At 44.3% G+C, this 16,874-nt stretch overlaps 1 protein-coding gene across 1 annotated transcript; it reads right to left on the bottom strand.

The window, feature by feature from the left end:
- Positions 1–348: 348 nt before the first annotated feature.
- On the bottom strand, positions 349–15,803 carry pipox (pipecolic acid oxidase). Its single transcript, XM_084467043.1, has 8 exons — positions 15,627–15,803; positions 14,458–14,606; positions 10,365–10,578; positions 7,821–8,003; positions 5,654–5,806; positions 1,980–2,129; positions 1,522–1,597; positions 349–602 (listed from the first exon to the last, which is right to left on the bottom strand). The coding sequence occupies exons 1-8, from the start codon at positions 15,735–15,737 to the stop codon at positions 472–474; spliced, it is 1,167 nt and encodes a 388-aa protein (XP_084323169.1). The 5' UTR covers positions 15,738–15,803; the 3' UTR covers positions 349–471.
- Between the last annotated feature and the right edge of the window lie 1,071 nt (positions 15,804–16,874).

Raw genomic sequence — 16,874 nt, 5'->3', positions numbered from 1 at the left:
TTGCCTTTCTAATAAACTTCTAATTTGGGTGATTTGCAAAATGGCCCTTCCCTTTCCATCGGAAGTCCCTGAGACGGAATGGAGAAAATGACTCGCTGATCGCTGGTCGTTCCTTTGTATCCATTCTCAATGATGGCCTTTTGTAATAGGCAATCTAATTAGTGATTAAAATGTTTACTAGTACACGGGGAGAGAGAGAAAGTATCCCACTTCTAAACGCTACACAGCTGGCAAACGGCTCATTGTCTTATTAGTAATGTGATGAGTTCACAAAACGGGCAACTACGGAAAGGACGCGAGACAAAAATCCACCAATGCATGAAATGAGTGACGACACCGTGGTAACCAAAAAGCACTTGTTTATATTCGCCACGATAAAAGCACGGGTCAAGATGAAAGTAGTCTCTCCGTGCTCTGCTGACACTGACACTGTGGTCGTTTCTTCAAGCGGGCCACTAAAGAGTGGCCGCATTACAACGACGGCTTGAGATGCTCTGGAAAGCGTCTGATCCTGAAGGGTGAGAGGTCGTAAGAAGGCACCTCACCCAGGCTCAGTTCACACAGCAGCTTGCCAATCAGTGGCCCAAACTTGAAGCCGTGACCTATGGGGGGGGAAAAAGAAGAATGTGTTGCAATGAGCATTACAACCTATTTATCTGTACGATTTCATCAGTGTGCAAGTTGAAATAAGATGAACACAACTGCCTATTTGTATCGTACATATTCGTTCATATATAGAGATTTGATGTAAAAACATAAAGCCAAACATATCCTGGCCTCCATGGCAGGGCATCTATACAATTAAATAAAATGAATCCCTTCCCCAAATGAAGGGTGTTGTGTGGTTTGTTATCAAGGTACTTATGTGTACGAATCCTGATCATAGATGGATCCAGAACAAGCAGAGACCTTGCCCTATTCTGCGTGCTGCCAAGATGTTGAAAACAAGACGTTGAAAACATTGTGAATGTCAGGGCTGTGCAGAACGCAGTACTTCTGACATCTGACAAAAGGTCTCCCTGCAGAGTCCTGCCTGGTCTTTGAAGTCATGAAAGCACGGCTCTGACACATTCAGCCACGTGTGTTTTCATCACTCTGGAGGAACGGAATCAAAGTCTCCAGAAGCTGGTCAGACCCACAGGGTGACTTTGTAACCATGGCAATTCCCTGCCACTCGCTTTAAAGCACTCTTGTCTCGCTTTGATGACAAATGAAAACGATGGGGTGTGGAGAGAAAGGCTACTCGTTTTTATGATGAGAATTATGGATAATTCCTAGGAGCCGCGTGCTGGACATGCTTTTTGTTCCTAGCAGAACGTCCGAGCAGAACTAAAGTGTTAAGGGAAGCTTTAAGCTTTAAGGGGCGGTACGGGGTTAATGCTGATACACACTGCGCCAAGGGCTCAAATTAAAATTGAAACTACTCAAAACGCTGAGGGTGTTTTTAAAAGTTTTGGCCCTGAAACGTTATTGAACTGCTGCGGTGGAATGTGATCCAAACATGATATTGACGACCCACACCTGAGAATCCGGCTCCAATCACAATGTTGTGGTGGATAGGGTGGCGGTCCAGCACAAAGTCCTCATCTGGGGTTACCTGCACAGAGAACCAGCTCAGGGGCATGTAACTTTTAAAAACTTTACAGTTTTAACTCCCAGACAGACATTTCACCATCCACTCCCAAAGATGTCCAAAGGGTCTATATGTCTATAGATCTATATGTTGTATTAAGCAGCACAGATGTAAGAAGTGACTTTATGCAACTGATCGGTCATCTGGTTGATATAAAAAGTGTTATGACATTCAGAATTTCATAGAGGTAATAATGTCCTGTGTATATCTTTTGTTATGTAGTAACGATTAAAGTAATTATATTTAAGAATGTTAAAAGACATTTATTTAAAACTTTTTAAAACAAAACACAAAAAAAGCACACATTTTATCCACACACGTGTTGTCGCGTTCCACACACACTCACGGTGTACATGCAGCTCTCCACCACGGCGGGCTCCGGCTCCAGGCCCGGGAAGCAGCGCGTCAGGTAGCGCTTGAGGATGTCGATGTCCGACCGGTCTGTCTGTCTGTCCCTCTCGTCCGGGTGCGTCTCACTGCCGGCGTGGTAACACACCTGGGCAAACGTCACACGCGTCATCACAGGATCAGCCGCGAGATCACACGACGGGCAACATAATGTCAGCCAATCAGAAAGGTTATTTTGGGTGAAACCAGCGCTGTTAAGGGGCCAGTGGATTTAACACGTAAAGAAACCCCAAATACCCAGGTTAAGATTTTCTTTGCTTTCCAAAAGAGCGAAGGAAATGAAGTTAATAAAGAGATCTGTTGCGGAGAGGCTTAGGGCATTGACACCTGTAGGTAGGGTTGGTATGTCTTTCTATATAACAATATCGATCATTGATTGGCAATGACAAAATATAATTGTTTGCCTGACTGGCCAAGGGGTTTGGGCTCCTAACAACAGCCAAAAAAACGTAGTCTTATTTTTTTGCTACTAAATTGCCAAACACCTTGGAATTTTGATTGACTCCAAGTCAGTTCAGCAGGCTGCTTTCACCCAAAAAGGGGCAAGGCGTTCAGCAGGGGCAGAGTAACCCGATGGGCTGCTGTCATGTATACAACGGCCGTGGATGCCGTGGAAAATCATGTGTGCAAGCAGGAAAAATAGCAGGAACACTTTGCAAGCCAGGAGCCTTTGTGTGTGTCAGTTGCATGCTGCTACTATTTATGTGCACGCTCACTGAATGATTTTCATGTTTATTTTTGCTTTTGTGTTCAGAGAATCGCTGTGCACAGATGCACTACGAGTGCTTGCAGTAATGATATGTGTGCATGTAGGATGTGGTTAGTTATGCACACACAGTAATCTTTGCTATATGCCACAATAGAAAGAGCAATTGCGTTGCACTGCCTTTTTGGTATTTCATTTGGTGTTCGGTTACTTGTAACACTAAAACAAACGATAGCTATGTTATTATAACTCTGGTTCTATGACTGTGGGCGTAGCTGGCGAGGCTCCGCCTTAAGGGCTTGTCCCGCACTGAAAACGTGTCAGCAATGCACCAATCAGTGTGGGCACCGCCCACCTTCCCCACGGCACCGCGTACGTACGCGTGTATAACGCGGCGCACAGCAGCGTCCGTCCTCCACGCAGCCATGTGAGGGGACCGCAGGTGGGGAACTAGACGGCTACAACCACAGAAGAACTAGAGTTATATAATAACATCACTTCGTTCTGTTTCATGTAGGCTTCATGACGTAGTCCTCGTCGCCTGGTGGCAGCGCCAGCGGGCAGGAGGAGCAGGGCGGCCGTGAAGGGGCTCCGTCTCGGCCCGGCCCCGTCAAGCCACTGTCCTAACGCGCGGCACCGCCCGCACCCCCCCCCCCCCCCCCCCAGTGGCTGCTGGTGGGGGAGTTCACCACGTTATCGATGGAAGGGCTGAAAACCAGAAAATGAAATTCCACCCAGAGTCCGTACGGTCCGCCTCACTGAATGTCGATTGTCCGCGTTCAGCATTGGCTGAACGCGCGCTGCAAGACTCGCTCGTTTGCATCAAGTTAACTGAAGTTCAACTTTTGTTTTTGTCACCTCCCTTTTTTCACGCGCCCCGACCTCTCCAGAATCCCTTGTGAGCCTCCGGTACAAAGTGAACGGCAGCGAGTGCCGCCCCCCTCGAGGCTGTGCGGTTGGGCCGAGCCGCTGGCCGGGCCACTGCCAGACCAAGCTCCATCCTAGACTGCACGTTGGTCTGGCGAGGCTGCTGTCATTTTGACTCTGTACACTCTGAGTTAAATTGACTCTGTACACAATTGGTTGCTTGCCGTCGCCAGGGGGGGTGAAGCCGGCTTGGTGATTTTGCTCCCGCAAAAACGTATCGAAACTAGAAAGAAATGTGTTGCTCCTCTCCAGAGCCTTCTGCAGGGCCGACTCAGACCGCCGGCAGAAGGGGCGGGGGCCACCCAGTCCACCGAGCCGCCACACCGCCGCTGGATTTCTTCATGGTAGACGATCGGTGGAAGTGGTAGACTGGTAGACGACCGGTTCAAGCAACTGCTGAAAGAAGCGGGAGGACGAACGCTGCCGGGCGCCCGCCTTATATACACACGCGGTGCCGTGGGGGAATGTGGGCGGGGCCCACGTTGATTGGCGCATTGCTGGTACTGTGTGCGACAAAGGCGCCCATAAGGAGAGCCTACGTTAAACAGAACGTGGTTGCTTAGATTGAAATTGAAAGGTTTCCTTGAGCGGTAGATTGTGCTTTAGCTCGAATGCCCCAGCCAGCGCATGGAGCAGCGCTGCTCCTGTCTGAGTGGATCACGCTGAGTGGGACGCCGCCATCTGCTCCTCCTCCTCCTCCTCCTCCTCCTCCTCCTCCTCCTCTCCTCTCTGTCTGCTATCAGCCTCCCAGCTCCTGCTGCCGCGCCACAAGGCACAGAATAGAGACGTAGAACCAATGAACAGCAAGAGCGTCATGATCGGCACTTCTTCAAAGGTTTTGGAAATAAAGAGATGGAAAATGAAAAAGAGATGGCTTCAGGGTGAAAACTAAGAGAAGGGCAAGAATATGTGAGCCATTATTTTTATGAGGGCACAGAGGTCCCGATAGAGAGAGAGACAGGGCAGGATATGAATATCTAATAAGGTTGCCTAATTGCAATATATATTTTGTTTAGCTAATGAACGTTCATCCATTTGCCATTTCATCATGCTGGAAAACATTTGCCAATAAAATTGAAAGAAAAAAGTAAATTCATTTAAATAATTGTGTATATATAACTTGTACAAAATATAAAGATTATGAATAAATGATAAGAGAATCCTATCCTAGGATTAAAAAAAGAACGCAGTGGGAATTAATTGGATGTTCCTTGCAAATTCCTTGCAAGGTAAACCTGGTCTTAATGATAGACGTTGCACATTGTTTATCGTTGCCTGATAACCTCAAAGAGTCACATGACCGGAGGACGTGCAGTGGCTGGGGGCGGGGTGACCAGGAAACCAGAGGGAGAGTTTGAAGTACGAAGTGAGAGAGAGAGAGAAAGAGGAAGAGAAAGCAGTGGCTGGCGGTTTGGCTCACGAGGGACTTCTGTGCAGAGTTGTACACTTAATGCACGTTGCATTATGGGTATTAAGCAGTGCACTTTATAGGGAACCAGATTTCTACATTCCCAACACTACAACAAACGGGCGACACCCTAAGCAGTGCACTATGTATGGCACCAGTGGTCCCATTTTAAACCACTGCGTCAGGGCTTCTGCCAGCACCATTCAGTTACTAACACGTGATTATTGAATCTATCGACCTATGTGCTATGTCTTTAAAGTCCCCTCCCTCTCGCCAATGAGAAGTGTTGCATTTCACTCCCCGGTGACAGGCGAGATGGGTTCCCCCAAACCAATTAGGGAAGGGATGCCCTGATTGGTCAGAAACAAACTGGGAGCGGCGGTCTCAATCAACTTGGCTCCTACAGACTAGTAGACTAGTCTACTAGAAACAGATATTCTCACAGCGCGTTTCACTCATTAAAAGCTGACGGATGGCTACGACGTCCCCTGACGAACTGCACTCAGGTGATGATGATAGCTCTCTGCTGCGACGGCCCCCCTTTGAAGCTCGTGGCTCCACGGCGCCTCACCTTCATCAGGCCCGGGTACTCGTTGGAGGGGAGGCCGTAGACGTGGTGCTTGCCCTCGGGGCACTCCACCTGGAGGAAGGCGGGGAAGCGGCGCTGTACGTCGTAGGAGCCCGGGACCTTCTCCTTCCAGTAGCACACGTTGATCTTCAGCACCTGTAGTGGGGACAGGGACCAGGGACCAGGGACAGGGACCAGGGACAGGGACCAGGGACACCCACATGGCTCTTTACACAGGGTGTCTGCGCATCCTTAAAAAGTCTTAAAAAGTCTTAAATTCATGTTTCTAAATTTAAGGCCTTAAAAAGTCTTAAAAAGTCTTAAATTCATGTTTCTAAATTTAAGGCCTTTAAAAAGTCTTAAATTCGTTAAAAATGTCATATGCTGGTCTTAAATACTGTAACTCAAGGTCTTAAATTTGTCGGGGCAGGACTATTTATTTTTTTATTTTTCTCGCGTGTCTTTTCGGGAAGGACACGTAGAGAGGCTTCTTTCTTGCTAGATACTTGGTCGGAAACATGCAGTTAAACTGCACTTGTACTTACAGCTTTTGAACCAGAGAGCACTGAGTATCACTTTATGTTCGATAAACAGACAAAAAGTCAACTTGAATGAGTCTCATTGAGTGACACACATGCTATGCTTGGGTTGTAATACAGCGGGATCCCCCCCCACCATCGCGTGCTTTAGGTCTTAAATTTAATTCAAGGTGGTATTAAAAAAGGTCTTAAAAAGTCTTAAATTTGACTTGCTGAAACCTGCAGATACCCTGTCTTTACAGCTCTGTTGTCATCATCACTGACCTGTGGAGAATGATCCTCATCCAGTTTGTCACTTGTCGTCATACTTAGTTATAGCACTTAGTTGTGTAGCGTCTTATCCTAGCTGTCTGTGTTGTGTACGGGGAATGGGTTAACCTAGTGATGGTTAGTGCTTGGCGCTTGGTTCTGTGAACATCCTTACTGTACCCACAGAGATATATTGTTGTTTCTCTCCTACTTCTGACAAACTTACTTATTGTAAGTCACTTGGGATAAAAGCGTCTGCTAAATGGTGCTGCTAAATGTAAATGTATGTATGAGCATGAGTATGAGCACAAACAACTGGAAGAGATCCGATACGCTCTGTTCTCCTCGATATTGAATGCATGCAAAATTAGGTCCAAGCATTTCAAAGGATATGTTCACTATTTTGAACTATTTTGAGTCTCTTTCACAGATCGTCTAGTCGGTTCTAGAGTGGCGCTGGCTTTTTCCTGTTACGATCTTGTACGACGGAAGTCAATCCAATGAAACCCTTCAAAAGGTAAAGTTCAGGCTGTATTGATGCCTCCGTAGGATCTCCTGAAATAGTTCTCCTCCCATTCACCAGCGGCTGTGGATCAGCCAATGGAAAACCAGCCTCACTCACCTCACACTGCCCTTTACCGTCACCGCCCTCGCCCCTTTCTCTCTCCCCTGTTCCCCTACACCCCCCCTCACCCCTTTCTCCCTCCCCCTTTAGTAAACAGCTGTAAACTGACGGTCCGTACGGGGGAGTTGCTGCACAAAAAAAAATCTGAAAGTAAACCGAATTGTCTGTTTTATTCGGCTTGTGACGCTCTTCTTTCTGTGTCTGTGCTTTCTGTGTCTGCTCTCTAGCAATACCGATGCATAAATTGTCTTAACGTATGAATACATTATCAAGGGTGTTCCCTGATCTTAACAAGCTTTCCAGTGAAAATTAATATCCGGACCCTCATTCCGTGGTACCGAAAGTATTCCGCCGCCCTGCCTCGCAAACCAATGAGCTCATTCTCCGTGCCTTTGCAGCGGTTCACTCAGGCATGCCGTTCCCCAGGCCCCCCCTCAGCCTGGGAGCCTGAATAATGCAATTCCAATACCAGCGCCATCCTGCACTCAAACAGCTGCCTCGCCGCTTTCCTACTCCTACTGTTCCGTCAGCCGGAGAGGCTTAATGTGAGATGAAAGAGATCGGTCTGCTGGAAGCGGCGTCCCTACATGCTATGTTTAGAAAAAGACTAACCACCCCCCTTCTAATTATTCATTAGGTAAGATGTTGACAAGTTCTCTCATGTTCATAATAAATACAAATCAATACATCTATATATATATATATATATATATATATATATATATATATATATATATATATATGCAGCCCAACATACCTTTAGTGGTAGCTGCAGTCCGATGTAGGACAGCAGGTGATTGGTCCAGCTCCCGGCTGTCAGCACCAGGTTCTTGGCTCGGTACACGCCCCCCGCGGTGGTGACGGTGACCAGGTCCCCCGGCTGAACGTCACTCACCTTCTGGCCATCCTTCATGATCCCTCCCAGCCTCAGGAACTGAGCCTGGAAACGGAGACGACAATATCAGCAAGTGTCTATGTGGACATAGTTTAGCAGGTCGGCCTGGCGGTTGTCAGTACTTGGCACTTGGTTCTATGAACGTCTTTACTGCACCGACGGCGATATGTTGTTTCACTTCTTATGACAAATGTACTTATTGTAAGTTGCTTTGGATAAAAGCGTCTGCTGAATGCCCTAAATGTAAATGTAAATGTCGTTTTTAAGATGCATTTCATACTCAACAAACCTATCAAGATTTAAAATGTATTTTATGTCAAAAACCAAAACAATCGTATGAGAAAATTAATTAAATTGGAAACTGGATGCCCATAGACTGACTGACTGGTTTAGTACAGAAATAATTCATCATTAACAACCAATCATTTTTTTGTTAGACCTGGCCATGGCTGAGAGTAGTTAATGTTAGTAATGCAGTTTGGAAAGTGTTTTAGTTGACTGTTATCACATAGTTAACACATAGTTGCCAGATCTTGAAAGAAAAACAAGCAATGCCCTCTCTAAAAATACAATTATCGTTCATTAAAGGCTCAATCACATGATTCGAAGGTACAATTCAGAGTATAAACTAAGATTAAGTATAAAACTGCTTATCTTGAATGATTAGGATTAAATAGAGGCACTGTCTCTGTGGCTCAATGGTGTTGACATTAATGTGAACATGTAGGTTGGTAATTAATGTGGCAAAAGTAAGGAGCAAAAAGTTTTTCTAAAATATTTGGTGTTCTTTGTAATTCTGTTAGAATTAGCTGTTCTGATATGAGTTATGCAATCTGCAATCAAAAACCAGAAACCGCACACAAATTGTGGTAAGACAAGCACTACAGCTGGAGTTAATGACAGGTAGAAGCACAATGTCACGGGCAGCAAACCTTCAGACCGATAACTTGGTTAATTATTTCAGTGGCACACTTGGTTCTCTATTGTGAGTATCACTGTAGGTACCTTGGACCTGAAACATTACACGGAAATGATAAGGCTGCCGCTATTGCCCTACCACATTGATTAACGGGGTATCAACGGGCATTCTGCCTTTTATAATTGTTATATCCGGCCATATTGTTTTACTATCAACGGACACACGGTTCTTTGCTGCCGATGGGATAACTGAAATGTACTTTGTTAGGTCCCTAAGGGCTCACACTAGGCAAAGTGTCCCTGTACCGTACGCAAGTACGATTGCCCCCCCCCCCCCCCCACTGTGCCGCTGGCCTGTGCTCACACTAGGCAATCTCAACTGGGCCGGAGTACGGTTGTCTCTTGTACATACGGTCGCGTATTCGTGCGTGTGCGCGTGTCGGCTCATTAGCGTCTGTACCGTGGCCAGAGCACACCTCTCTGAAGTGTACCGAGGCCACGGAGTTGAACTGTACTGGAGTACGGACGGCGTGCTCACACCAGCCAAACGATCTAGACTTTAGGGGGCAGACGTACTCGGACAACGGTACAGATGGCCTACTAGTGTGAGTGCGCCCTAAGTGTCTTCTCCTTACCAATTCTGGTGAAGACTCACTGCGTCCATCCAGTCAAATGGAAGCATGATAGTCCGCTGGACTTATTGTTGATACCCGGTTAGAATATATATCATGATGTATTAAAATAAGTGGCAAAATATGAGTTTTTTTATATATTTACTCTTGACTTGCTTTGAATTGACAGATTATTCACAATAACATTAACTTAATAACAAGTATTATAGTGTAAACTTTTATACAGCACAGTCATTCACGTTTTGGGTTGGTAGTGGTGGTAAGCAGAGAGCAGCCATGAGTGAGTCAATTATTTGTGTGCCTGTTTTGTCATGATAAGATGATATCTTGTCATAATCAGCTTTGTTTTCGACGTGATCCTGGAATGATTTAATTCTGATCTCGACATTACCCACTTGGTTTTGTTGTGATAATGAATTCATGAATACATAATCTCGAGGTCATGGGTTAATTGCCGCTGGCAGGTCGTTAATTAATGAAATCTGAGGAGAGCTACCTTTTTATGTTTACAGTATATCAGCCCACTACTTTCACCCATTTAGTAGAGCTTCAGAACTCTAGCCCCACACATGCACTTATAAAACCTCTGTGTTCTGAGGTTCAAACTACTGTTTTAACAAAGATCAATTATGTAATACACACGGAAAAACATTTTTATTTGACAATACTATCACAAGTTACCGCCTCCCCATTCAATTCAAATGAAATTTACATTTTGTTCAACGAGCTATAACACAAATTTGAGAGGACATCGTACTATGAAAACTGCTACATGTACAAATGACTTGTACATAACAAAGATAAAAGGTCAACATATTGTCGGACAGTCCCTGGAGGTACCACCACCACCACCTACCTGGACGGCCCTCAGTGCCCGGTCAGCAAACAGCACCCCCGCCGTAGTGTCCACCAACGCCCCGTCTCCGGCGCTCAGGTTGACGTTGGGGATGTGCTTGGAGAACTCTTCTGGCGGCAGGATCACCATGGGAACCCCGTTTTTCTGCAGGTTGTTCTTAACCGCCTGATACTGCGAACAGCCCTCTGGGCCCATCACCAGCAGACCAGTTCGTCTGGTGGGTGTGCAGTTAAGGGGTCGAATGTTAGTTTGACGTGTGTTTGACAAATATTTTGTAGTTTATATCAGTTCCTGTGTTGTGCCCAAGCTGGGGAAAATGTTACTTTTTTACTTGACATAATACTACATTTATCCATACGCACGTTAAGTCATTTTATGTATTAAAATGATGGGCCCAATTAGGGATGCAACGATTATAGATTTTGGTGGTAAGATTATAGACCATGGTTTGACGGTTTCTCAATAATTATGCATTCATTGATTTCACAACACTACCAATGTACAAAATCACATGTGCATTCTTTAATTAGAGGTTATGTTGTATTTATTCCCCACAATATCTACATTTTTACTTTATCATTAAAATTTAAGTTGAGTTCCATTATTGTTTTGTATTGTTTGTTTCAAGTTTTAGTAAAAAATAAAGAATGGAATTGAGAGCATTTCTTATGCATGTGTTATTAATAACTGCACTTAATAAGATCACATGATGTAGTGCGAGTGCTAATGTATCTATAGCAGTCGGCGCTGCAAGCAAACGTCTACTTGAGCTGCAGGACGTGAATCAAGGCAGGGGTGCACATTAATTTTTTAGTGAGTTACTCAGGTGAGTACCTGGAGATGGTGTTTGGTACGCACCCCACACATAGCGCCCCCCCCCCCCCACACACACGTATCATCTGATCTTATGAGACGTGCCCAGTTTCACAAAGGAGATTCCATTTTCAATGCAAAACTTCTTAAGCACAGCGACCATGGAGCGTTTCAATATCTAACAAAAGGAACCTTGCGATCAGCTGATTTTGCGCAGTTCTCCAGTGTTCACGCAGCGCACATGAGCGCGCATTTCAGTGCGCTTATCATTCGTTTAGAGCCGCGGCACATCTTGGCGCCACTTAAAAAAAACAACCCAAAAAACGTTTTTCTTCTGCTCCGGCTCCGTTTGCCTTCTCTCTGGTGGCGAACGCCGAAGTAGCTGCTCAATGTATTTTGTTGTTTTTCTTTTTTTTCTTCTTTTTTTTTAATTTCCCGTTACGCAAAAGCGGTGTAGTGACACAAGTGACGTTACGCATCCCTGATTATGGGCATGCATGCGTTCTTGCGTACCATTTTATGTTCACCCCTGGATATAGTTTTCTTTTGATAACATGAAGTTCTGCAGTTGTATCCCACCTTTTTCTTTTGGATACCATCTTTCTACGAGAGAGTGATAGCCTATTTTAGTTATTGAACAGGGAAACAACCTTAAAATACACCCACTTAACATTATCCCCCTCTTCCGCAAACAGCAATCTGCAATTTTCTGTTTTGTTTAAAGATAATATACCAATGTCCCTTTTTTGTAGAATGAGAACAAGAATCTGGGTGTAACTAATGGTGTGTTCCAGATGCCTCGTACACACCACCAGCACGAGTTGCAAAGTGGGAAATCTCCCAGCTTTCTTGCGGTATTACACCGAGGCACGCCCCCTTTTGGTCATAATATCTCGGGATTCTGGGAGTCCACCGAGTTCAGTGAGGTTGACCGTACGACTCGACAAACAAAGATGACCATAATGAATGATGACGTTGGTCATTTGAATGACGATTTTCAATGTATGCATTGCACGGTCTTGCTGTGCTTGCAATACATTGTAAAGAAACCGGTTAATCGCTGCATCCTTAGTTCCCAATACAACCCACCACGGCTTAATATAGGCAGAGAAAAGGAGCGACCTTGATTGGGACACTGAAAGGTAAATGGATTACATTTATATAGCACATTTCAAACCATTATAGACGCTCAACTTATCCAAGACCAGAAGCGGCTTGTTACAGGCACTTAGGAGTCATGCGAAATTACATGCTGAGCGAAACCTGCAACTCCACTCGAGAGAAAATATAATTATGTGAACCTTTTAATGGACTAAGCGACTGCTTGTCCCCTATAGGATACTTTGGCCCCCGTATCTGACTGGGGAGCAGGTCTCGGGGATAGGAGAAAGCAGAAAGCATGTGCCTGCAATCGCATTGCATTATATGATAGTATTATTTAATTGTTGAATGTGATATTTAATTAGTGATGTAGAATTTGCAATTGATTGCAACCTATCCTTTGATAATTAAGTGTGTGTGTGTGTGTGTGTGTGTGTGTGTGTGTGTGTGTGTGTGTGTGTGTGTGTGTGTGTGTGTGTGTGTGTGTGTGTGTGTGTGTGTGTGTGTGTGTGTGTGTGTGTGTGTGTGTGTGTGTGTGTGTGTGTGTGATAACCAAGAGGATCATCATATCATATGTATATGATTATGACATAATTAATGTCAGAGTTATTAGATGGAGTGATTAATGAGTTGTGATTAATGGCTGTAGTTTGTGGTTGAATGTTAACAAATATGTAAGAATTTGATTTACTTGCACCTCCTTCAATAACAACTATCTATCTATATGTATCTGGAACTATCAGCTGGCCCCTGGGGAGGGTGGCCTTTAGGTCAGGCCTTATTAGCCATGAGTTGCTGTTAAAGCATTACTGTGTACCCTAACCCAAAACCGTAGTGTTTGTGTTGAATATGTAATAGCTATAAAGGCAAAACTCTAAAGAATAATAGAGACGTGGTAGGGGTGTAGACCAGAAATGTACTGAGCAACAATTCTGAAATTCTGCCATGGACATGCCCTTTCAGTGTATGGATATCTTTGCATATTGGACAAGGGATAGGCCCAATGAAATACATGTGCACGCATACATTGGTTACATGTATAGGTTTGGTGGGGGGTCTTACTTTCGTGGGATAATGTGATGGAGCGCACTACAGCAACACACTACAGCTCACTCTACTGGCTCCCTGTAGCTTTCAGAACAAGATCAAGTCCTCGGTGTTGTTATTCAGGTAGGTCTCTGGATCTGAACCCACCAACATCTATTCTCTCTGATCTCCATTAATGAACTTCGGAGCCTGGAACCGTCTCCACTGCTTTGAAACCATTAGCAGTCCAGTCCAGACTCCTCATGTCTGCTATCCCGATGGAGGATCGAGCTGCCTAACTCAGTACAACCAAATTCTTCCTCACAGAGTGGTAATTATGTCAAGTCAGACTCCTTCTATATTCTATATAATTCAACAGCTTTACAAACAACTTAGTCTCAAAGTGATTAAAGGGGCAATCTTAACGATTTGTATGTTAATAAATGTGTATTTTTGCCTATGCCCTCATATGCCTTTTAAATCAAACCATTTGACCTCTTTTTACTTTTACTAATTGAAATGTTATAGCTGATAAAGTCATTTCAGAAACCAAACTGAAATGGTGTCTTTATGCCTTATTCAAAACTGTAGAGTCACCGTTTTTTCTTTGCGTGATTCTTATGTATAGGTGCAAAACAATCGCAACATCGTTCATGTTGTTGATAATATTAGTGGTTATGAGGTGGATAATAATTTACACTGGGAGTTTCCAGTACTTTTTGAATATCGTCTTTTATTCCATTCCAGTCATATTTATAAACATGAAAATACTTCCACAAAATAAAACCCCAGGTTCACCACGGCGACAGAAAGGGGGTTTATATGCAGTGGCAGAGTTGAGCTGTCTTGCATGACTTGTCCTCTCTACCAGCACTAGAGGAACCAATCATGCATTCATGGCACTTTGAATTTGACAAAGAGTTGAAAAGGCTTGTCTTGAGTTTTTGAATCAATATTTCAAGACATTCTTTACCTTTTTCTCTCTCCTTTTAAATGGGACTCACTAGAACCTAACCTAACGCCATAATGTAATATAATACCCGGTCAAAAGGGTGTATCTTAGAACGACAATGTTAGACATGTACAACGCTACGATGCGACGGTTTGTCCCCGGTCAGAGTGCGTGCTGTGCCGTGACGGTAACGTCTCTCACCTGTACAGCTTGACGCTGGCCTCCTTTTCGAGGTCAGCCCACATCCTGTAGCTCTCCTCCATCATTACCGTGTAGTAGTCCTGGTCGTAGGCCTTACGGATGATCCGTGTCTGGCCATGGGAGCTTCCCCGGGAATGAGGCAGGATGAACTTGAAACGACAGATTTCAGAGGGAAATAACAAGTTTATTCAAAGTGTGTGTGTGTGTGTGTGTGTGTGTGTGTGTGTGTGTGTGTGTGTGTGTGTGTGTGTGTGTGTGTGTGTGTGTGTGTGTGTGTGTGTGTGTGTGTGTGTGTGTGTGTGTGTGTCATCCCTTTTCGTAGTGACTTGGAAAAGTGTTATTGACGTTATTCTTTTACATCTAGTTCATAGAGGTGTGTATGTATGTTTACCCAAGTATGAGTATGTACATGTATATGTATGCGGATGTATGTTTACCTATGTATACGTATGCACGTATGTGTTTACGTATGTATGAGTAAGTATACTTATGTTTACGTATGTGTACGCATGTATCATTTGTTTGTAAGTATATATAGGTATGTGTATGTTTATGTATATGTATGAGTATGTATACATATGTATGTGTACGTATGTATATGTATGTGTACTTACAGTATGTATATGTGTGTGTACGTTTGTTTGTCTAGGTATGTATGTATTAGTCTGTATGTATACTTTGTATGTGTACATATGTACATGTACGTGTCCATGTCTATGCATATATAGTATGTATTAACCAGTTCTATGGTTCCAACGGCTTCACCAGTCTGCTGGTATACAGGTGTCCCTTATTGGAAAATCCAAAAGTTGAATATCTTGGAAATTATTAATCGAAGTATAACTTAGATTAAGTAAATACTGAGGGAGAACATGCAGTTTATACATTTTCCTTGATTGTAATGTTTTGATTGGGACAGCCACTCAAACTTTAATCTTATCTTAAAGACTATATGTACTATTGCTTGGAAAGTCTATATCACGCGATGACGCTTTAGTATTACTGGCATACTATTTTTGGCCTTTCTATGTTAATGTTTGTGCGAGTAGACAGCGACAAAAAAGGGGTCGGAGAGAGAATACTAATAAGAAGTATGCAAGAGAAAGGCAGTCCCAGAATAACAGCAGTGGAGAGCGCTGCTTGCAGCACCACCACCCCCAATAACAAACCTGGTCCAGAAGAAGAGTTCTCTGGTTCTTCTTCGCGAGTTGGTACGCCGTGAAAGAGCCCTGGACCCCGGCTCCGATCACAATACAGTCGTAGTCTCCTTCGGTGGACATGGTTGGTCTATTGACGCGAACGCAATTTCAGATGTCCTTTTACGTTGACTGGAGGCTTCATAGTAACTGGGTCAAAGGCTTGCTATTGCGTAACCTGAAGTTATGTAAAGAGAGTGAGCGAGGGGCGCTACCATTAAGGCCCAGTCCTTAACGCAGCGACCCGGGTTCGAGTCCTGCCCGTAGTCCTTCGCTGCATGTCTTCTGCTCTCTCCCATACCTTCATGTGCTACTCACTGTGCAATAGGCTAATAATCCTTCGAAAATAAAATCTTTAAAAAAAAAGAGTGAGCGAGGGTCCTGATTTGTAGCGGTAGGCCTACTCTGGTCTACGGTAACGCAATTTCCTTTCTCTTAACATCCTATGAGGGCTGTGCGCTCCAGGGAACAGACCCCGGAGCGAGAAGAGGCGACAAGAATAACAACTACAACGGCCAAGAATAAATATGAGGGTTTTTTTTGTTTGTTTTTTACATAATTTTACAAAGCAATATCCGAAACATGTAATTGAAACGGATATCCCTCTATCGAGTAGCTACTTTCCCCTCCCGCATCCAGAACCCACGTGACTGAATGTCCCGCAATCTCGCCGCAATGACGCTCTTTCAAGTGCCATATTGCCAATCCAATTTATAGCATTCACAGTAAAGACTGTGTCTGTGAAATGACAGTGTACCTTAAAAGTACGGTCAGTAGAACGGTGTGATGATTGAAGGAAGAAGATAAGGGAACGCTGATCTGAGTTTCAATGCCTTATTTTACACAGATTAGATACACAGACATTAAAGTGGAATGGGCTATGACTTTTTCAAGCAGCCCTTGACAAGGTAATGAAGTGACTGCAGAAGGCAACGGTAGACTATGTGAAGCGAGTGGAAAAGCCTAAATGACATCTGGTGGACAGGTGGAGAACGAACGCTAAATAACATAAATAAGAGTCAGACTATGACAGTTCCTGCCTTTCATTCATCCTCTTCCCGGCTTGACTAAAGTCCACAATTAGTTAGCCGACTACCTAAAAGACCTAGCCTGCTGTGTAACTACCTGTGGAAGCAGGCGTTAATCCCACGGGTGTCTTCTGTGTCTTTACGCTGCTGCTGGTCTCTGCCACTGTTGGAGGCGTTCCTCTCGTCGCAATCT

Source organism: Micromesistius poutassou (assembly GCF_964030765.1).
Source record: "Micromesistius poutassou genome assembly, chromosome: 4".
NCBI lineage: Eukaryota > Metazoa > Chordata > Actinopteri > Gadiformes > Gadidae > Micromesistius > Micromesistius poutassou.
This window is presented reverse-complemented; position numbering and strand designations above follow the sequence as displayed.